Source organism: Vespula vulgaris, chromosome 9, assembly GCF_905475345.1.
Source record: "Vespula vulgaris chromosome 9, iyVesVulg1.1, whole genome shotgun sequence".
NCBI lineage: Eukaryota > Metazoa > Arthropoda > Insecta > Hymenoptera > Vespidae > Vespula > Vespula vulgaris.
In genome coordinates this window covers 779,363-803,061 of record NC_066594.1, presented here as the reverse complement: position 1 = coordinate 803,061, position 23,699 = coordinate 779,363, and the positions used below count along the sequence as shown (strand labels likewise).

General features: G+C 32.6%; 4 protein-coding genes across 5 annotated transcripts; 3 read left to right on the top strand and 1 right to left on the bottom strand.

The window, feature by feature from the left end:
- The first annotated feature begins 791 nt into the window (after positions 1-791).
- LOC127066547 (uncharacterized) lies at positions 792-1,682 on the top strand. 2 transcript variants are annotated; one of them, XM_051000421.1, is made up of 4 exons: positions 792-952; positions 1,012-1,055; positions 1,167-1,429; positions 1,514-1,682. In XM_051000421.1, exons 1-4 carry the CDS (start codon positions 913-915, stop codon positions 1,617-1,619), a joined length of 453 nt encoding a protein of 150 aa, XP_050856378.1. In that variant the 5' UTR covers positions 792-912; the 3' UTR covers positions 1,620-1,682. The 2 variants fall into 2 exon arrangements, with proteins under 2 accessions (XP_050856378.1, XP_050856379.1); XM_051000422.1 differs by having other exon boundaries at positions 793-922.
- A 443-nt stretch (positions 1,683-2,125) lies between these two features.
- On the bottom strand, positions 2,126-9,077 carry LOC127066191 (uncharacterized). Its single transcript, XM_050999616.1, has 3 exons — positions 4,454-9,077; positions 4,296-4,361; positions 2,126-4,208 (listed from the first exon to the last, which is right to left on the bottom strand). The coding sequence occupies exons 1-3, from the start codon at positions 9,075-9,077 to the stop codon at positions 2,353-2,355; spliced, it is 6,546 nt and encodes a 2,181-aa protein (XP_050855573.1). The 3' UTR covers positions 2,126-2,352.
- Positions 9,078-12,140: 3,063 nt separating this feature from the next.
- LOC127066501 (protein apnoia) lies at positions 12,141-14,873 on the top strand. Its single transcript, XM_051000324.1, has 3 exons — positions 12,141-12,593; positions 12,950-13,090; positions 13,369-14,873. The coding sequence occupies exons 1-3, from the start codon at positions 12,371-12,373 to the stop codon at positions 13,575-13,577; spliced, it is 573 nt and encodes a 190-aa protein (XP_050856281.1). The 5' UTR covers positions 12,141-12,370; the 3' UTR covers positions 13,578-14,873.
- Positions 14,874-20,154: 5,281 nt separating this feature from the next.
- Positions 20,155-21,840, top strand: LOC127066190 (protein lethal(3)malignant blood neoplasm 1). Its single transcript, XM_050999615.1, has 4 exons — positions 20,155-20,437; positions 20,651-20,782; positions 20,863-21,062; positions 21,445-21,840. The coding sequence occupies exons 1-4, from the start codon at positions 20,257-20,259 to the stop codon at positions 21,730-21,732; spliced, it is 801 nt and encodes a 266-aa protein (XP_050855572.1). The 5' UTR covers positions 20,155-20,256; the 3' UTR covers positions 21,733-21,840.
- Positions 21,841-23,699: the final 1,859 nt, after the last annotated feature.

Below are 23,699 nucleotides of genomic sequence, written 5' to 3'. Positions count from 1 at the left end.
GACTCTTGATACTTACTGTCCTTTCGTGGACATGCGCCCTTATGTCTCTCTACAACGATAGACTTTTTATTCACGTCGAGTTCGCTCGAAGAGTTTTCTTCTTCCTTTTTTTTTTTTTTTAGTCTTTTGGTTTTTCTTTACTTTCTTCATTTCGATTTTTATAAAGTTCGTAGAACATGACTTTGAAAAATGAGATCAACGTATCTAATTAGTTTTTAGTACTTTTTCTTTTTCGATCTCTCTCTTTTTCTCTTTTATTAGAATTCTCTTTGGAACGTAAATTTTAATAATATAAATTTCAATAGGAATAATATTTTGGAAAATGTAGGAGGTGTATGCGAGTTAGAGGAAAAAGAAAGTCGAGCTACGTTAATTAAGTCAGAGTGAAAGTCATTCCTATATATTCTATCATTAACTCAACTTTCTGAATCTTCTTGCTTAACAGCGACATCTGTTAAATCGCAGCAGAGTACTTCGTTGCTGATAGATAAATGAAATGCATTGTTTATATATTACAAAAACTTATTGTACTTAGAGAAAAAGAAACTGGAGATAAGCGTACTAGGTCTGGTATTTAATTTTTGAATTTTTTAAAAGTCCTTGAACATAAACGTAGACAGGATGTTATTAAATAAGATTACTCGTACGGTAACGCGAGATACGTGGATCATTTTAGAGATTACATGCTCGTTAAAATCAATGAATTCGTTAAGTGTCTTAAGTAACTACGAAGGAACGTGTGTTGTCTGGTTATCTGTTCGTATAGAAGTCAGCTGCATTGCCAACCGAGAAGCATCAGTGCTTCGATCGAGTGTCCGTTCTCACCGATTTAGATTCGACGAGTCCAAAACTCTAAAGAAATCTGTCGGAGGCGATAACATTGTGACAATTTTGTTCGATTCGCTTTTAAATATGGCCAAGGGTGATCTTTTAATACTGAATATTACATGTTGTAAGTAATAGCGAAATTATATAAATAGATATTTATCGAAACTTATCGTTTTTGTGCAGTTTTTTTAGGTACAACAATGGGTTTACCAACTTTTGGACATGTCGTAAGCAATCTCTTTTCCAATTTAATCAATTTTCATTTTCTTTTTCTTTTGTCTTTTTTGTCTTTTTACTTTATTTTAATTTCTAAAGTTTTTCTTTTCCATTTGTTGAAGGAACGCAATCGTTTAGAAACCTACGAAGATCTCTCGGATCAATCGATCGATCTAAATCTCTTCAGCAATTTGACTTTTCAATTTTCTTGCGAGAACAAACCGATTGGTCTTTACGCTGATGTCGACTACGATTGTCGGATTTTTCACGCTTGCGACGAAGATGGAAAAGGCTTTCCAATGATTTGTCCGAATAATACGGTCTTCGATCAAAGACAACGAGTTTGCAGCGACATTGTAAACGACTGCGAACACGCTCAGGAATGGTAAGCAGAATTTGTAATTTTACGTTTCATTATCTTCTCTTTAATGTGTTTTTTCTTTCTTTCTTTCTTTCTTTTTTTTTATAGGTACTACATCAACGAATTACCTTATTCCGATGAATTAACAGATTATAACAAAGTAGAATCGATCGAGGACAATATACCCACAGTTGTGCCACTTGCTGCTGCTTGAAATCAAATTATTGTATTATTCATAAACAGTTTATTAATTCTTCTTTTTTTTTAATAAAAACACTTAAAGAAATAATACACAATAAGAATAATATGTATATTTTATTCGTTCATAACTCATAATCAAAGATTATCATTGACAGTCTTAATCTCTACGAAATAACGACCCATCGGTCATTTTTCACATCTATCCTATTGCGTAAAACTATAAATCATATTAAAATTAAAGTACTAAAGGAATTAAATGACGAGTAATTTGATTATACGAAAATCATAAAGAAGATAAATGATAATGCGTCACCCATCACCGTGAGACCCCAGGAAAAATAAATATTATTTGCCTCATACCTAAAAAATCGCATTGACCCTTACGATGAACGCCAATTTGTCAAGATACGAGATACGAACCCTTTTTCTTTTCTTTTTTTATCGAATATACGTATGTATGTATGTGTATATATTTATATGTATATATGTATATATGATATATCGTTAAACTACCCTACGTAACGTTAAACGAGAATTTTTTATGCGAAACGACGATGAGTATTGAAAAATACCTACGTAATAACGAAGTCCGTTAAAAGCGATTGATGCTTTTCGAGCGTCGATAGAACGTAATTAAACGATATGCGTTAAAATTAAACGTTATTAAAGCTAACCCAACGAAAAGGGACGGTAATGTAACCGTACATAATTACATCTAAAACAACGCAGACAATTATTTATTATTTTTAGCCGTAATAAGGCGCGTAATATCCTTTAGGTGGCCAAATTACACCCGGTTCTGTCTTATCGTTGTCATAGACGTATTTTATTTTAGGATGAGTGCTCGGTCCAAAGAATGCTTGACGAATCATTGCAAACATGGCCGAACCTAGAGCCATATTGCTGAGCATCCCGGCCATAGTGGCAGCTGCACGTGCATGAGCAAGCGCCGTTTGTATCAAAAAAGAAACGACGAAACCTATTCCAGGCAACATCTGCATCATTTTCATTTTCATGCTTCGACCCAATTCCATGATCTTATTGGTGATCTTTTTAGGGACAATATCCTCGTTGAGATGGGGCAACTGGAGCGTCAATTTCGTACGGATATCTTTCTCCAAAACTTTATCGTCCTGTTTTATACTATTCTCGATATCAGATTCGTTCAATCGATTACTTTCGGATCTCTCTACTTTTGTCTCCTGTAAGTAAGAATCCGAATATTCATTCACGAACGATCTCAACGTGTTCTTCGTGCGATCTTGTCTGTTCCTCGAAGTTTGATCGTCCGATTCTTTTTCCAAATCATAATTTAATCTAGCGTCCAACGGAATAACACTCAAATATTCCGAATTATTCGTTTCCGAGTCGAGTGGTACGATGTCTATGGTTTTGTCAAATTCATCAGTAGTTTTTTTCCTCAACGATCTTAGATCGTCCATTTTGAAGGATTCGAGTTTGTTCATGAACTTACGATTCAAACGAGTACCAAAGAGAACTTCGAAAGCACCATAAGCATCTTCCAAACTGAGATAATTTTTCGAACCACCTTCTATACTGTCCGAAATATTCGATTTTATTTTATCGAGGAACATGCTAATGATCTCATCGTCGTTTATCGATCGATCTTTCGTTTCCTTATCATCCTCATCGTTATACTTTAAAAACTGATAATCTATGTCCTGGAAATTATCGTTTAAACTCCTGTCCCTTTTATCTTTATCCTTCTTATTCTTATCCGAGTCTGGTCTCTGATCTAAAACTTCTTCCATGATATCACTGATGATCGTAAGAATGCTAGGTAAATTCTTATTGTCCTTTATTTTTGTACCCCGACCTTCGCGAAAACCTGCGAAACTTATACCAACTTCGCCGTTACCGTAGCCCCTGATTTTTAGGAAACCCCAATTGGTTTGGAACTTATCTTGAGCTAATTTTTTATAAGATTCTAACAAAAAGTTCTCGATCGATTCCTTCCTGGCTAATAATTCTTTCTCGAATTCGAACGAGGACATTCCAAAGAATTGTTCAACCTCTGTCTCTATCGACCTTCCGAGTGGATTGAAACTTGGTAAAGACGGTAGAGATGGTAAATTGTTAGATATAATTGGCCACACGAATATACCCATACACCTGATGAAACTCAAACCGGTAATACATTGAACGACTTTCGACAGGAAACTTCGTTTCGACGTAGCTGCGTTCAAATCTTCTACTTTCTTAAGAATTTCGTATTGATCGGCGGTCAAGGAATCCCTTATAGTAGTATTCAAAGTGTCTACGAAATATTTTTTTTCACTGCTCGAATATCGATCGTCTGTCAGATTCTTTAATCTCGAGATTTGGATCAGTAATTGCAAAAATTCGGACTCGTCGATGTTTGGAAATGTTGATTCGGATTCGTCCAAATGTTTCCTTTCAATTTCTATCGTTTGTGGATAAGATTTGAAAAGATCCACAACGCTCCTTCGTTTTCTAACTTCTTTAATCGGCAACTCGGATTCCACTTGTTCCTTATCAGACAAATCGACTTTTTCCGAAGAGATATCTAAGAGGGTTTCAGATGGTTGACCGGGATATCCAGGAATTATGCTTTGATCATCTGCAAATAAAAGGAAGTCAAAGATCGATAGTTTGAATAGGAATGAAAAAGTATTGCTCGTTTAATTAGTAAAATAGATTCACCTACTGACGGTGTCGACGATGATACCAATGACTGCCTTGTTTTTTCTGAGTCCAGTGTTACGTCCGATGACTGTTGTACATCAGCTAACACCTCTTTCGGATATTCGATCGTCCTAATAGCTACCGGTATATTTCCTAATTGCGGTAGATTGAGAAACTGACTCGTTCCTTCTGGTAGTTGAGGGATTAAACCTGGTAGCTGTGGAATACCACCTGGAAGAGAAGGGATATTGGGTGGAAGTTGAGGTAAGTTAGGTATTTCAGCCAATGGTAAGGTACCGGGTAGTTGAGGAATTCCTGATATGCCTGGTACTTGACTGATGCCAGGCAGTTGAGAAAAGTAGTCGCCAAATTGAGGAAAATTTGGTAAAGATGGGAGATAGGCTTGCAAGGTAGGCCAGCTAACGTGTTGACTGCAGGCTATAAAATTGTTAGTACGCATACACTCTAACATTTTCATAACGTATGTTGGTCTTACAGGATCTGGTAATGCTCGTTCCATAAGTCTGATAATGTTGCTTTGTTGTTTCGTTAATACAGTTTGTATTATTGGATTATTGGTGTCCAAGTAGGAATGTTCAAGTCGTGGTCTCGAATCTTTATTTAATGCTTCTTCCAAAATGATTTCTATTTTCTTCTGAAAGTGTTCCAGTGAAGTTTGCTCGTTAACAAGATCTGCCCTATTCTCTTCCGATTCGAGATCTGAAATACTTATATTTAATGACGAAGGTAACTTCGTTCTAGCTATATTTTGCGAAAACCCAAATTCAGGGAAATTTGGTAATCTAGGGAAAAACTGATGAACCGTTGGCCATGTAATCTCTTTGGTGCATTCTAAGAACGTATTTCTTCGAATGCAAGTGGTTATTTTCTCGATGAAAGCAACACGCTCGGATTCGGGCAAAAGGCACTCTGCTGTTTGAATTATTTGATATTGTCTATCCGTGAAATAATGTAATAAATCTTCCTTTCTCGTGGGAGAATCGATGCGTGGTAAATTAGGAGTAGAGATCTTTACTGTTTCCAAGATATTCAAAATTATAGCTTCGGGATGTTCGGTGAAGATCGGAACAAATCTTGTATCCGTTATTGTCACTGTTGCGTCTCCATGTTGTCCGGTTTTAACATTTGTCTCTGAAAGATGAGAAGCCTCCGCACTCGAACTATTTTCCGTTAGATTGTGAGACGAAACAGGAGAAATAGAATTTCCATTATTCGGCACGTTCGAAAATATACCAAAATTTGGGAAACTCGGAACTCCTGGGAAGTAATCAATCAACGTAGGCCAGAGAATGTCTCTTGAGCAAAGTATAAAATTATGTTCGCTAACGCATTTGATCATGTGATCTACGAACTCAGATCTGGTTGATTCAGGAATCAAATTCTCTGTAATTCTAACGATTAATTGTTGTTGAACGTTTAATAAATCGTAAAAAAGTTGCGTTTTCAGAGTTTCGTTCGATGATGCGTTAACAACGTTCGGAGACGATTGTTGAATCTTTTTTAAGATGTTGAGTATGACGGACTCAGGATGTTCCGTATATATTGGCACGAATCTTGTACCAGTTATACTAATTACAGGAACATTACTTTGTTGAGAAGTTGTCTTCAAAACAGGTTCAGTTTGAGCAGACGTTCTAGACATTATCTTTCCGGTAGACTTTCCTAGAATATCTTCTTGAATATATTTCGTCGAGTTCTGCAAAATTTGTTTGTTCTCCGTTAGACTGTTTAAAAACGAGGACTCATCTGGCGAGATTTGCGTTTCTATTTGCGAAAATTCTGGCAAATTTGGTGAATAATACGCTATCGATGGCCAAATTATGTATTGCGTACAATTTATAAAATCATTTCTATCTTGAAGACACGTCAAAACTTTTGCGAGAAATGTGGCACGAGCTGTCGGCGGAAGAATATTTTCAGCCAATTTCAAAATTTCGAATTGTTTTTCCGTCAGAGTCGTTAAAATTATCACGTTTCCAGATACGGTTTGCGAAGGAATCTCGTTTACGTTTCTTAAAGAGTTTCGAACTTGTTCCAGCGTTTCGATGATTTTAGATTCCAAATTCAAACGAAGATCATCAGTTTTTCTATACAATATGTTAGAAGTAGACACTTGAGTTGGTATCGTTTGTGGAATTTGTGGTGACATAGGTATCGTTTGTGTAGGTATACTTGGTATACTTGGTATACTTGGTATACTTGGTATACTTGGTACACTTGGTACACTTGGTACACTTGGTACACTTGGTATAAATCCAAAAAGACCCGAAAAGGTTGGTGAAATACTTGGAAAAGATGCGAAAAAATCAGACAAACTGGGAATCTGGATGTCTGGGAAGAAAGAAGAGAAATCAGGAAGATTTGGAATAAATTGTTTAACGGTGGGCCAAGTCGAATATTTCATACAAGTTAAATAATTATATTCTTGTATACATCGAACAGTTTTTTGCACGAATTCTGGTCGATGAGAGAGCGGAATAAATTGTTCGGCCATTTGTATGGTTATTAATTGATCCGGAGGAATTACAGTCGTGTAGAAGTTCGTTGGTTCCTCAAAAAGAGACGGTGTTGATTCTACTCTTTGATAATCCTTTAGAGTATTCCGCAAAACGTGTATGATCACTGTTTCCGGTGTAGGCTTCCTCATTCTGGTGGCATCGGAATCGACGACCTCAGGAAGTTCTCCGACCTCGTCGGAGAAACCAGGAAACGGAACGATCGGATATTCAGGAATTATGGTAATACTTGGATACCAAGTTTGATAATCTGGAAAAGCTGGTAGAGTTGGGAAATATTGTTTCATCATGGGCCAAGCGAAGTATCTTAAACAGCTGAGATATTCGAATCTTCGCACGCAGGAGAACATTTTGTCAGTATACTCGCGACGTAATTCTAGAGGTAAGAGTTTTTCACCTAATTGAAGGATCTCTAATTGTCCAGGTGTGAGTAACTTTTGAAAAGTTTTATTCTTCGAGTCGATCAAGTATGGTGGCTTGTCTATCTCGAGACGCGATTCTAACGCTTGTTTTAACATCGACAATACTACGGATTCCGGTGTTAATAATCTTTTTTGATGGACATTGGAAGAAGATCTATCGACCTTTCCTCGATTACCTTGAAACAGATCGATCAAATTTATTTCTATAGGTATATTAGCAGCAAATGCTTGATTGACCGATTCTGGAATGTTATCGACTATGATCGGCCATACAAAGATCCTCATGCAATTCCATACGCTGAGTCCCCTAATACACTCGTACATGTTGCTAACGAAAGATTGTCTTTGCTTTACTTCGACCAATTGTTCTGCGCATTTGATTATATTAATCTGATTCTCGGTCAAATCTGTCACGTTCAATTGACTGGAATAGGATTCGTTCAAGTTCGTCGATTTTTTCGAGGAGACGATATTCCTCAGCGTTTCCAACAATTGATTTTCATTAAATTTCGGAATTTCTGGAAGTACGTCGATCGCATGTTCTTTTAAATATTGAACGAAGGTATTATTTTTTATTTGTTCTTGAAGCAATACCGCTTGATTCTTCAATCTTTGAAGACGATTATCGATATTATTTAAGGAGGAAGAAGAGGCCCGGATGTCATTTTGATATTTGACGTCGGATAAGTTACTGCGTTGATTTCTAACTTCGTCAATGTTTTCCTCGGTTACGATCACATCGTCGATTCCAAGCAATTTTACTTGATTAAGAATCTTAACTTCGTCAACATTTTTCTTATTTTTTACGTTATCGTTTACCAAGCCTAATGCATCGTCGCGAATGGATATCAATTTTTTAATTTGGCTATCAACGATCGATTTCTCTTCGCTATCGGGAGTTTCAGAACCTTCCTCGGCACTCAAATAAACGGTTGAGCTTTTGTGCTTGAACTTACCTCGAGCTTCCTCCAAATATCTCTGTTCTCTTTTCGATTCAATCGAATCGGTTATTGTTCTTGGATTCGATTCTTTATCTCGATCGATTTTCGAAACATTTTCCTCGTTGGTGATCAAACTTCGAAGATTGTTACGTACGTCTTCCTTTATCGCTAAAGTATTGTCAGGCTCTACCTTGGCAATCTCATCGCTTTGATTTGACGTTTCTACTTCTACCGGAACATCTAGAATAATATCGCCGTTGTTCTTGACATCGTCAACCTTGATAGCCTTTTTCTGCGAGCGTTCACCCTTGGCCAGTCCGCTATTCCGATCTGCATTGACCTTTGAAGATTCATCGTTCGGTAGCTCGATCTCGTCCACCGATTCTACCTCAGCATCAAATCTACGAATGCCTTCGTTCTTCGTGACATCACCTTCGGCATTATCGATAAAACTCGCTCCTGTTTCTTGGACTACACTCTTAACAGGCAACGTTAAATCGTTCCGTCGTCTCTTTTTCGCGATAGAAGTCTCATCCCTCTCGATGTTCCTTTCAGTTTTTTTGACTTCATCCTCGATCAATTTCTTCTCCTGTTCGTGCCAATCGATCGATCCTGAAAGTTTCTCTCGACTCGTTTCGTTTAGTCTTACCTGATCGATCTTCTGCGCTGACGGTTCCAAAGTAATCTTCTCGTGCTTGTCAATATCATCGTAGGATACACTTCGCGAGGAAACACCGTGAAGGAGGAAAAAGATTAGGATGAAGAAAAGAAAATAGTAGCTCCGTGCTAAACTACGGATGATGCTCGTTCTTGGCCGTAGGCGTTGAGAGTTGAGTGCTCTCATGGTCGCGGTCGAGAGGCGAATGTCTCGGCCACTTCTCGGAGCCGGTCTATGGTCAGCCATGCCACACGTATGGTGATACACATACCATCGTCTTCCAATGCGGAACACGAAGGTACACGAGCGTGTACGCATGCATCTAGCCCTACCAACAGCAACCTGGCATTTCCATTTTTGCGATTCTTCTCTATGTGCATCCTTGGAGACTTCGAGGAGAAGCAAGTTCATGGTTTAACGGCCCTGAATTGAACGTACTATCGATGAAACGGCCGCGGAATCTTTTATGCTTACAAAGTAAAAACTTTTACAAAATTTATATTCCTTTATTTTCTTTTCTTCGCGTTTTTACGTTTTAGCATCTAACGTCTACTTTCATTATTTCTTTATGACATTTATTTATGATCACGCTTTTCTGATATTTCTCATTAATCATCGGTATTATAAAGAAGGTTATTCATAATAAATGAATACACACACACACACGTATATATTGATGTAAGAAACAGACATTGTACAATTACAGACCGTAATCAAGCATGTTCGAAATGCTCTTTTATTCTTCTTTTTTTCTTCTTTTTTGTTATATCAAAAGCAATTAAACACATATTACCCTAGAAAATAATATACTATGTTGCTCGTCAGGATGTTTTTATCTAATATTCATCTTCCCTCGAGTTCCGTGTATGTACGTAGAAATTATCTCGTCCTAGAATATTTCTCCTTCAAAATAAACGCTAAAGTCTTCGTAATCACGGATACATTCTTCTTTGTTCCTTTTTCTTTTTTATTTTCATATATACGCGAAAAATTCGCAGTAATCATAATGTTTTGCAAAAAAAAAAAAAGAAAAGAAAAGAAAAGAAAGAAACTACTCTATAATTAGCGAATTCGAGTCTTAAGTGAAAAAAAAAGACAAAAAAGAAGAGAAAAAGCAAAGAAAGAGAGAGAAATAAAGAAAAAGGAAGAAGTTTCATTGGCCGACAGTTCTCTTCGAATAAAGTCCGGTGCGGGTTTCAGGTTCATGTTTAAAACAGCTTCTTCGTTCTCGGTGCAAGGGGTTGAATTTTTAGTCCTTGAAGGAATCGAGAGTCGAAGTACTCGTCGGTGAAGGTACAACGATGGAGGGAAGAGGAGAACGCAATGCATTTTTGCAGTGATCCTTATTTTCTAAGATGGCTGCTCTCTACCCTCTTACTTCTTTCCCCCTTCCTCTTCTCTCTTTCCGTACTGGATTCTCAACGTAAAGATGCTACAGTAAACCTGTATTGCCTTTCTTTCTTTATCTACTGACTGTCCGCACGTTTTAAGCTACGTTCACAATGCCTATTACATCGTCCGTGTACTATTCTGTGATAATGATTTTGATTGAATTTTGATAAGATAACGAAAGGAACTGTATTTTAGTATCGTATTTGGAGAAAATTGTATACTAAAAAAAAAAAAAACGAAGTGTACAATTATTAATAAGAAATTTTGTTTAGATCTACTGATGGATACAAGATTTTTTTTTATGTTGTTATCGTTTCATTCGTAATGTGACAAATCTCATTCTCGTTATCGATGATAAGATTTATATATGTATCAGATTTTTATCGATTACACGTAAGTAGAACGGATATTGACATTTTTCTTAAATTTTGATTTTTATTATTTATTGATCAGTGCAACTTTGTTCTCTGTATAATGATATTTATAATAGTTAATGAGTGTTAAATAATACGAATTAGTAAACGATTGACAATTACATTAATTCGACATTTATTTTTTGTATAGTATATTTGTATATAAAAATTATGAACAAATGATGCGATTATACGGATTGATAAAATCAAAGAGGAGAGAAGGTGAGAGAAAAGTAAAATATCATTTACTTTTAATATTAAATTTAATATATAAATTTAAGTTTCAATGGTCTATTTATATTTTAATTGAATATTGTCATTTTCATGATTCCTTTCGAACTATCATAATGGAATAGAAGAGACTCGTCTTCATGGTTAAACAATCGCGCTCAAGGTGACGGTCGTACGCGAATGATCGTCGGACAGTGACCGTGACAGTGACGTAGAAAGTGGGACAAAGTTCCCCGCTACATCGTTCGAAAGAGCTCCAAAATATATACCTACTTTTTCTTCCTCGATAACTGTATTGGAAGGAAGGAAGAAAGAAAGAAAGAAAGAAAGAAAGAAAGAAAAAAGAATCTCATTGGTCGTCACATTTGTGAAAGTGATCTTTGCATTCACCTAAAGAAATCCTTTTCTCGAGAAAAATATTTTCTCGAGAAACTTAAAAAGAATTATCGTTTATTCTAGAAGAAAAAAGAAAAAATAAAATATAAAATCGTTTCAACGTACAAATGTGAATTTATTATGAATAAAAAATAACAAAAATAAAAAGTGATTAAACGGCATGTAACTTCGATCTTAGCTCATTCCTTATCTCGTATTCTGAACGGTTCACTATTAGAAGGTCATTACCTTTAGTAACGATCGTTTTATACGGCACTCAAGAAGTATCGAACATGGCTACATCTAGGCATCAAGCAGCTGTTATACAAGAAAGAGAAGAAAAATTAAACGAATAGATCGTTTCTTATTAACAACTTTTTCATTAGAAGATCATCCTCTTCCTCTTATATATATATATTATATTCTATCTATACGACCGGTATTCCTTATAATTATTACATATAGAGAAGTTATAAAAGTTACATTAGCTTCGTTACAAATTTCCGATATATTATATATTGCTAAAATTGTTTAATACTACAAAAATTATAAAATTATAAAATTTATCAATTTATTAATTAATAGCTAATTGTTTACTTAATTAAATTTAATTATAATTAAACTTAAATATAATTAATTCTTATATATAAAAACATTCTTATATATATTAAACGATTAATTCTTATATCTTATATACATACATACATACATATATATATATATATATATATATATATATATATATATATATATATATGTAATAACTGACGACTTCTTTTCTTCTTTTTTTAAATGTAATAAACAACATCGAGAGCTCGCTATATCTCATAAATCACTTTCCATGTGTCCCAAAACGTCGGAACAAGGAAAGTGTCGAGGATGGGGACGACGAATGGTGCGCAGAGCGCAAGCGCGTTCCTCCAAGCGCTTACCATTTTCAGTTCTAACGACTTCGCCTTCGTTCGTCCGAATCATAAGGCTCCTCGTGCGAGACCGATTAACACGTTCTTCCTGTTAAATTTAAATCCGTGTGCAACATTTTAAAAATAAACGGCTAAGATCGATCGTGTAAAAAAAATCGGAGTTTATGATTAGAGAACGTATCACGTGACGGTTAGTGATCTAAACATGAAGGGGATTGGTTGGACGTTGATGTTCTTTCTCTTACTGGCGTCATTTTCAAAAAAAGTGATATCCGAGGAACGATCAGATTTTTATCATGCGATTGGCAAAGTCGAAGAAGGAAGAAGCAACGGATTAACGGCAGTTTCCAAGAATTCTTTGATCGATCAGGACGTGGAATATGTTAAACAATTTTTCGACGAGATATTCGATGGAAACGTGACCGAAGGTAATTCTAAGTATGTATATATATATATATATGTTTGTGCGAGAGTGTATGTGTGTGTGTAAATATACATACATACATACACATATATATATATAATCCGCGTTTATAAAAGTTGACGTAATACTTTTTAATGTCGATATTAAAGTAAAATATTATTCCCGCGTTAGAATCTAATTCCATTTATTATTCATGTAGGTGTATGATATATAATGTGAATGAGCACGTGTTGACAGGTAACTAAAATCACTGTTATTTCATGTTCATGATTTATAAAAAAATCTCCATATTCTCACATACCTCTCTGACATCCTTTCGTAAAAGAACTCTCATTAAAACGGTACTCATAAATTTTGCAGGAAAAGGGGTCGAAAGTACAGGCCGTACTTTCGGCGTCAAGAGGATACAATTTATGTTGATGCCGATCATGTACAAAATGGGAGCAATGATGACTCTCTTGACGGTGCTCACTGTGATTTCTCTGAAGGGTCTTTTAATCGGTAAGGTCGATGGTGAAAGAAAAAATTCTATGGGATTCTATGGGAAGAAAGAAAAAAAGAAAGGGGAAAAAAAATAAAAAGTAACGGTATCTCTTTCGAATGTTGTAAGACGCATACATAATAAGGAGACATCGATTGAAATTTTTATGATCAATGATAACGTTTTTAAGTTACGTGACTTTACGGTCAAATCGTGCCCTACTTAAAACTTTCTTCCTTTTATCAATCATCGATCGGAAAAAATATAACTTTATTATTGATTTATTTTTCTTTACCAGGAATTATTCTATTGGTACTGAAGTTGAGTAGCTTCCTTGCCAAGTTCTATTCTGTTTGGAATCAACAACACGTACCGCATTCCTGGTCGCCTCAACCGATCCACGTACACGTTCACAATGATCTTCCTTATGCTCACAGACAAGCTTATCATGGTTGGGAAACCATGAGCGGACCAGGAAACGATGAACATTATTATTACAGGGAATAAAATATGGAATGCACTGGATTCGATTATTTCTTTCTATCGATCGTATCAAATGAACATACGATGATAAGAAATGGAATAATATCGATAATCTGTGATTCATTTAGTGCCTTTCGTAGTGCCTCAGACTTTGTGATCGATTACTTGTTAATTTATAAATTATCTAGTTTCTTGCTTACCGTAAATGCTGCTATACGTTTCGTCCGTATTCGCTGATTGATTTTAATTGAGGAAAGAATAATTTGAGGAATGATTTACTTATCTTTTATTTAATCTTCGGAGACTTCATAGGAGATCATTTATGAAGTTAACTATATTATTTCTTTTAGTTAAAAGTATTCTTAGCGAATAGTTATAGTATAACTAAGTTTTATAATTTGTTAGTTGTCCTAATACAGAAAGAGAGAGAGAGAGAGAGAGAGAGAGAGAGAGAGAGAGAGAAATACCAAAGGAAGCTATGAACAAGTAAAAGAACAATACTGACATAAAAAACCAAATGATGGATACAGTGTTCCTTTCTTTTGAAAAAAAAAAGAAAAAAACATATACATATACTTTCGTAAATACTTCCTGTAAAAACGTTGATAGAATTAATTTTATTTTTGATACGTCATGAAATCAATACCGTATACCGATGTTATTTTATGTAAATATTAAAAAAAAAAAACATCGAGAACTTAACCAAACGTTAGAACCAAAACTGTTAACTAGATATATTGCAATAAGTAGAATACCTCATGCTGTCATTAGAAATTAATTCTGTTATTACAACGAACGTATTAAATACGTGATAATCTTTAATTTAAAACGATCATAAATGATAATTGTAATATTTCTTTTGTAAAATAATAATCCTATTATCAGCATAAAAACGTAATCTACGAGTATATTGCGTTAATTTTAAAAGGAGTTGATCAAGCAAAGCGTATAATTTTTTTCAATTTTAAAGTCAAGCGTTATTTTCCTTTTCTTTCTTTCTGTTTGTTTTTTTTTTTTTCTTGTGTTTTGCTTCTTTTTCTTTCTCAAAGATCCCACTGTTACGCATTCTCCATGAAACCGATTGCGTTCTCTTGCAAGCTAGACCTAGTTTCTTGACTTCCGTCTGGTAGCTATGCGGGGAGAAAATAAGAAAAATATTAGCTCTTCGCTCGGCAGACCATGGAACAGTCCAGTCGATGGTCAAACAGGAGTACGACGTCTCTGTTATTTTTATTGTTGTGATGGTTTTATAAATATGAGAAAACCGCGATAATATTTATATTTTCAATATTTTTTCGTCGTTCTCTTCGATCGACTATTTTCCTGCTAATAATTGAGGTAGGATTCATTCCAAATATTTATAAGAGATTTTTATAAATAATTAATTTAATATATTCGTGCTAGTATTACTTTTAAGTAGGTACGTGTATATATATATATATATGATATATATATATATATATATATCATATTTTGTTTATAAAAGTTGTAATTTGGTATCAAGACTACGAACAAAAATATTATTTGAAATATGAAAGTAATATATTTTTACTCTAGTTATATATTATGTATATATATATTTTTATATTAATAAATAAATTTCTAACTTTATATATATATATATATATATATATATATATATATATATATATCCATGTAATTGCAATAGACTGTATCTTCTAAACGATTGAAAATAGAAAACAAATGTTATAAGTCCAAGTAAAATGGTATTAGAAGATGTATAATATGCAAATAATTTTGTATACTTTTGTGTATCGGTGCATCAAAAAAATGTAACTGTACTTCTTTTTTAATAGAAATCTATATTTTTGAGAGCAGGTTGATGCAGTTTTTTATGCTCTACTTAAAAGTATTAATATACATAAAAGTGTTAACATATATTAGGAAGTTATCGCAGCAAAAAGTTCTCTAAATTATTTCGGTAAACAAGAACTAATTATTAATATTAATGTAAGATTAAAATTTTAATTAATAAGTATTTATCACACGTGATATTACCTCGTGATATTACCGTCAAGTTGGTGATAGATCTAAATAATTCAGAAAATTTTAATTACGATAACTTCCTATCGTATAAGTTTAAAGCATAAGTTAACATTTTTATGTAAAGCATAAAAAACTAAGCCTGAAAACATAACAAAATCAGATGGTGAAGACAAAAGTATAGGTCTCCATTAAAAAAAAAAAATATATAATTGTATTTTTCTTACGCACCAATGCACACAAATACATAAAATTATTTTCATATTATACACTGTCTGATACCATTCAATTTTGATTTATAACATTTTTTTCTATTTTCAATCTTTTAGAAGGTACAGACTGTTTCAATTGCGTGGGACACCCTATATATAACTGTATTATAATATATATCTTTATTAAAGGAAATATATATCCTACTGAGTACATAAGTCCCTTACTGTATGTATAAAGTATATATATATATATATATATATATAATTATTGCTTAATTATCATTTATTATTTTTACATATTTACAATTCGAAAAATTATTATTTTTTATTTACCAAATTAACAATAATAAACAATATAATAAATGGAATTTATACTTACAGTTTAAAAGTGCTAATAACCCACAGTCTAGGAGTGCGAGCTTTATTGAAGAAATGAAAAAAGTGGAAAGCATTCTTTTCAGTATGCTCTGTCTAATGACCGTAACGAATGCTTTAGCGAAGACTGAATTAGGGTCAAATAATAACGTATCCTCAATTGAGATGGAATGTTTGGATCTTTACTCGGGTATTAAACTTTATGTCAAGGGTAAACAAATTTGGATCAACGTAAGAATATTAGACATATTTGAAGGTATTTTTAAATACAACAAATACATATACCATATGATTCCAATCTAAATAATATAAAAAATTTGTAATTCAATTAAAAAAAAATTTATTCGTAGGAAATGCAATACAAGGGAGAGCAGATTTCGAGCAATCGAAGGAACCAGGTCCAATTAAGAAAATCGGTTTTATGATGATGATGGCACCTTTCGCTATGCAGGTGCAAAAATTTATTTGTTTATAATTAAAAAAATTGTAATATTTAATTAAATTATTACAAAGGTTCCTTATACAAAGACTTAATGTTAGTTTTACACATAGTATTTAAAATTTCACTGTTTCAGTTGATTTCTTTCCCTGGTACTATCGCATCTATTAAAATGTCTTTATTAAGAAGCATTATGGTTGCCAAATTAGCAATAATCATAATGATATACAATGTGATCGTAAATATGCAATCTTCTGAAGTAGTTGTAGTTCATCAGCCTCAGCATCACGAGCATTATTACAATCAATATCATCAGTACGAAGAAGATAATGGAGATTGGTTCGGCAGATGAAACATCGTCAGAACGATATCTCGATGAATAGTACAAAGTCGAAAATTATATTTATTTCTTTTTTCATTAAGAAGATCATCTGAACGATGTCAACGATATTGTTATATCTATTAGATTATGCATTTTTTTTTCATTATTTACATTTATTTCTATATATTCACCATTATTAGCTTTAAGTCAAATATTTTATCATAACATGTACTTCCTTATCTATTGAAGATATTTTAATCATGTACATACAGACAAGAGCCGTAAGGCATGCTACAAAAATATACAATTATTCTATAATAGAAATAACGTATAACACGTAATTATATGTAAATTAATTTATGTCACATTTTATGTAATTATATAAGCAGAAACGAAAAAAAGAAAAAACTACGATGAGATAATAATAAATGCATCGATAAATCGTACGTTCCTAAAAGATTTCCCTTTCCAAAATATTTTGAAATTAGGATTGATACGAGTTCTTGGATTTGGTTGAATAATTATACTCGGTATATTCGATAGTGAGATGCCGGTTGACCTACTTAAGTCCGCAAGTAAGTAACGGCATTTTGGTCCAAATTCTGAATGGATGAGAAGGGATATATACGTATAGTATATCGATTTCTCTCTCATTCGGTTTGGCATTGAAATCGAAATTAAAATTTTAGGAAAATGGCCCACTGTCCTCTCTCTCTTTCTCTCTCTTTCTCTCTCTCTCTCTCTCTCTCTCTACCCCGTACCATCCCTTATCTATCTCTTCGTAGGTTTACTTTTTTTACGATATTAAAAATAAAATAGCAAATATATGTTAATGGAGCGTTAAATCATTTCGATATAAATAACAAGCAGACTATTTTAAATATCCGAAAGTAAAGATTTCCAATTTTGTAGTTTTCTTTCTTTTTTGGAATACTATAGTTAAAAGCACTCGCGAATATAAAATTTAGTCTTGAATATCTCGTTATTCGTAAGACGTACTTACATGTGCCAGAAACCCACCTTCCATAGGTGCTTTTAGTATGCCACTATCATCGGTACTGTATCGACGGTTGGCCATACAAATTGCATCGACATACCGTTTTCTAAACTACCCACTGCACGCTTAAAGCTTATGCATGTAGATGGATACCAACATGCATATGTTATATATGCATGTTATACGTCGGAATTACTTACTCTTATCTAGGATTCATAGATATTTAGATTTCACAGAAACTTTTTTTTCCCATGTTATATACCTAAGTACTTACTCACGTGTTCGTAAGTATAGGTACGTGAAATGATTGAAATTATTCTTTTTACTTTCCATTCGTCGTTTTTTTAATCAGGGATCTACTTTTGAAAGTGTCGACTTTCTTTAACGACTATCAAAGCGAGAGAACGAATTGAATATATAAATAATAATTAAACGTTCCGATGCCTATGCATGTTTCTAGATACATAGGTACGAGTTGAATATTCAAACGTTTAAGTGTTTATAACAAAATAAATAAATAAATAAACATGCAAATAAAAAACCGCCTAAGAAGGAGAACTTCTATTTGATGCCTATGCAAATGTGATAATTATGTAAATCAGATTCGATAAAGATCACAATTACATTGCTATGTATATAATATGTGTATGTATATAATAGATCTGTATACATACATATATATATATATATATATATATATATATATATATATATTATATATTATATATCATAATCTGTTTAAAAAGAAAAATTGTTAAACGTTCTAAATTATTAAACATTTTAATTAAGTAGTACTTGGATGTGAGCACCTTAACGATTTCTATCCTTTACAATTAGTTAAAAATAAATCAACTACAAAAATCTTGTCAAAATGTTTATTTTACGAGACGTTTATTTAAAATTGTACATAACTATTGAATGATATCAAAAATTTATGGAAATAAGAAAAATAAGAAGAAATAAAAAAAAGAAAGAAACAAATTAATTCGTACAGAACGTTTGATTGTATCATTCATCAAACGAACGAAATATTGCGAAAAATTTTAGAAACGTGTATGTACGTCAAAAATAGTCATCGAATCGTTTTCGAGGTCTCGGACAATAAAGAAGTATAGTCGTTTAGAAACTACTTTCTCTTCGTTTAGACGTAATAATCAATATTCATAAGTACGAACGAAGTCATCAGTTCGTGCTTTGCAACATTTAGCAATGAGTATATATATATATATATATATATATATATATATATATATATATATATATATATATATATATGTATGTATGTATGTATGTATATATGTATGTATGTATATATACATACATATGTAATTCACCTTTTCTAACATTGTTTGTTATTTATTTCTTTTCATTTATATTTGTTCGAAGAAAAATATATCCGACTAATGTATTCGACAACACACATACACATACGTACATATACATATTGCAATGAATATCGCGAGATTTTTCATTCGAGTTTTATTACGGAACTAATTAACTATATAAGAATAATAGAAGGTAAATCGAACGAGAGATATGGAGATACGGAACTCGATATCGTATACTATCGAAGTAAATAACGATTTAAAGGTCAGTGCTTGGATAATCGTTGATCTAATCGCAAAGAACATCGATCCTTTGCTCATGTTTCTTGATTTATCAATGAAACAAAAAAATAAAGCGAGTTTACGACTACATTTGAATTATTTTCAAAAGGAATTGAATTTATTTATTTTTCCTTTATTTTTCTTAACTATTAAAACGCTTTTTCATTTATCATAGTCTATAAGAAATACTTTGAGACGATTTTTATCGTTTAAAATATACAAAATACTATCGATTGGAGAAATATTTATGAAAATAAAAGTGTAAAAAAAAGGAGCAATATCGAACAAAATATTTTTTTCTTTGGAGGAAGGAAGAATAGGTAATGACAAGAAAAGAAAAAAGAAAACAGCAGCGAGCTTTTCAATTGAAAATATTTAGCGAATACTTGACATCGACCTGCAAGATTTATGATCAAGTTATTGTGTAATTATTTGTGAACGATGTTAGTTACTAAACGCGTGAAAGCAATCACGAAGGAAAACCTTGCTAGAGTCTATCGTTTCTTTCCTTTTTCTTTTCTTTTTTTTATTTTTTCTCTCAACGAGCTTTTCCTCCCTCCACTTTCCCCACGTTCTTCGTTTTATATTCTATAAAATATCGTAAACAGAATAATCTTTTAGTCTTCGTCACATACATACGTTACATACGTTCGATTACAACACAACATCGAGGCACATCGTAGAATTTCTTTAACGAACGCACTTAGTCTCTCGAGTTCCATTAGACAATCTCTTCTATCTCGCAAGATGTTAGTTTCATTCGTTAAATATTTGTCTTCGTTGTTAAACAAAAATTTCACTTTCACGTTTTTACTTTTGTCTTTATTTATGAGAACCTGTGCCCTAATCGAAGATACATATAACGAAAACAGACCTTACGAATTCTCTTTCAATATCGTCGATTTTCAACATAGATATGAAAAGAAAGGTATGTAAGGAAAAATATTTGTCTTGAAAAATAAAAAATATTAATCTATAAACTATCTTATTTCAACTATTATCTTATTTTAATTTATATAAACTATTTTATTTATAAGTTTATAAATAAAAATATTAATCTATATAAAATTAGTTATCTTTTAAGACTAATATTTTGTTATAATTTTCTCGATAAATCAATCAAATTTTCTTTCGAATAAAGACATTGACGGGATTATTACTGGTGAATACGGTTTTATAACGGCAGATGGAGTTTATCACGAAACTGGATATGCCACTGATAAGAACGGGGATTTTATTATAACGAAAATGAGAAATCGAAAGATCACAAGTCGTGAGTAATAGATTTTATTTATTCTTTTTTAAACTATTTCAGCCAGAATTGTTTCGTGATCATTTCGAAATATTTTAAAGTGAAAGATGCACGAGAGATCTTCAAGGATAAACCCGAAGCTGCGAAAAAGCTCTTCGAAGTTGTAACGAAAGCTTGCAGTGGGTGTAAAATTCCGACTAATAAAAGTACAGAAGTAAACCATAACGAAATTCTTCCGAAAGACGCTGAACCATTGATTGAGAACAAAATTATTAAACCGATATTAAAAGAAATGATGAAGGTATTGACCGAAAATAGGAAGAAAACAGGTGAGAAAAATATATAACGTTATATTTTCATTTATTTATTACATATATATATTATTTATATATAAATATATATAATAAATAAATAAAAATTTATTTTTGAAAATATATAACGAGAATTTATTTGTAAACATTTGGATTACATAAATAATATTATATCATTAATTTTTAGAGAAAGTTTTATCGAATAATTCCATGAAAGAAAACAACAGAACAAGTTTAACGAAAAAAAATGAAACTTTTCAATATATCAATCGTATTCCAATCGATAAGAAAGAAGATGAACGGATGGAACGCGTTGTTAAAGAAATGATGATAAATTCTATTAAAAGAATCATTTCTAACGATACTAAAAAGAATGAAATTATTCTCAAAAACAGTTCTCTTGAGAAAATGGCTAATGATCTTTACTATCGTTTCAATTATTCGATAAGTTCGCACGGTCATCAGGAGACTGGTTATCGTAATGGTGATAAAAATGGCAATTATCGATCATGGAGTGAAAGTGGTGTCGACACACGAGTGAAATACGTATCAAACAAATTCGGTCATCAACCGAATATCACTTTTCATCCACAATTGAATGAAACAAAGAAAAAAGATCAATCGCTGAAAGGCTATTCCTTTCTTTGGTATTTTTCATAAATATTATATTTTATTTTTCTCAATGCGAATACATAGATGTAAGAAATAGAGATGTAAAAAATAGAGAAAGAAAATAAAAAAATAAAAGAGGAAATCTCCATAATTTTTTTCTTCAATATGACGAAGAGAAAATATTTAAAAACTTTCGATATTTTCATCGTTCTACATAACAGAACTATCTGAACATTGTCAAGAGAAATTTTAATAATATGCAAATGAATACGATTAAGAATACACATTCGTATGAAAATGAAATGTTTACTATTAAAAGTAAATCATCAAAAAACTGTTACATTATACATACATAACTGTTACACATAATCATACAGCTATTTTTTTGACAAAAATGTTAATGAAATATAAAAGATATCATAAAAATATATTATTAGATTCTACGTTTTCTACAAAAATCAGCAAATAAAATTGAACGCTATGATAAAAGTTAAATGACAATGATAAAATTAACAAAGATCTTGTCGTTAAGTCAATTGAATTAATTACTATGTCCAAAGATGTAAACTTTTATATATAAATAAAAATTATAATAAATAAAAATTATAATAAATAAAAAGAGAAAAGAGAAGAGAGTTGTTATTACGATAGATCAAGGGAGAGAAACAGAGAAAGAGAGAGAGAGAGAGAGAGAGGAAGAAAGAAAGACAGACAACCGTGTTCGAAAATGAATCTTTCAAATTGTTTACTTACGCTCATTAGTGTCATATTAACTTGTAAAAGACTCGCGATGAATCGTGACAGTTCTCGTATTACAAACTCGTACTGGGTCTTTGTACGTTTGACGAGCATGACATTTTCAGTGTTACGCAAATCAACTGGACGTTACATACGTGTAACTTAGGTACTTCGAATAAATACAAACAAAAATAACAAAGTTAATATACACAGTTTACTGACTCTTAACTTGTTAGTGACTCCAAAGAAATAGATACACTATAATGCGTGAATTGAAATGTCGATGAATTGAAATGTCTCCCGTTTTAATTGATAAACAATGACCTGTGCAATATTCGAGTTACGGTACGATTGGAAAGTAACGATTTCTCTACGATTTGGCGGGAGTTAGTTTTAAAATGGCGATAAAGACGGAAGATGTAAGAAATTGGGTTGTATTAGCATCCTGTTGTAGTTCAAGCGGAATTTCTGTGGTCGGACCACGTACTCGCCAAACACGTGTACCAGGTTGCATATTCTAAATCTAGCGTGTCTTTAAAACGGATTAGGTGACACAAAATAGGAAAACTAATTTCAAAGAAAAAACAAAGTATTTATTTAAATTTCATAGTCTCGAAAATATACGATATGAATCATACATAATCTCGAAATAACGAATTTACGAGAACAAAATGTATCATATCGTAAAGATTTAAATCTGCCATCGACACAGAGAACGCAATCGGTTCATTTTGACCGAATTTCTTTTTCTTTTTTTTATTTTAATTTTTTATTCTTCCTCGCGTTTAAAGAGTTAGTGAGATTGGTATTAGAATTACGGATGAATATGTGAACGTATATCAACTATATATTTTTTGCATATCAACCCGAAACTCATCAGCTCGTCAGATCCGTCCGATTTTATAATCGAATTCTCTTGTGACCTCAGATGATCGTAAATGAAAATTTCACGGCGATAAACGAAAGATCAAAGGACGAAGTAAGGAGATCGAACGACGTAAATGAGAAAGGAATAAAGAGAAAAGAAGGTGAGAAAGAAGAAAGACTAAATGAAAAGGAAGGAAAGAGAAAGAAAAACGAGTGACCAAAGGTGGGACAAGGGGTAGGGGGAGGGACGAAGAGGATACCAGAAAGAAGGCGAGTATGTCTCTGTTCACAACGATTGGATCAAGTTCAAGGGGAAGGGGCTTCACTCTCATATATGCTCGATCCACGCACCTTGAACAAGCACTCCGTGCCTGTGACACGTTGCCCAAGGATATAAAAAAGCTGGAGAA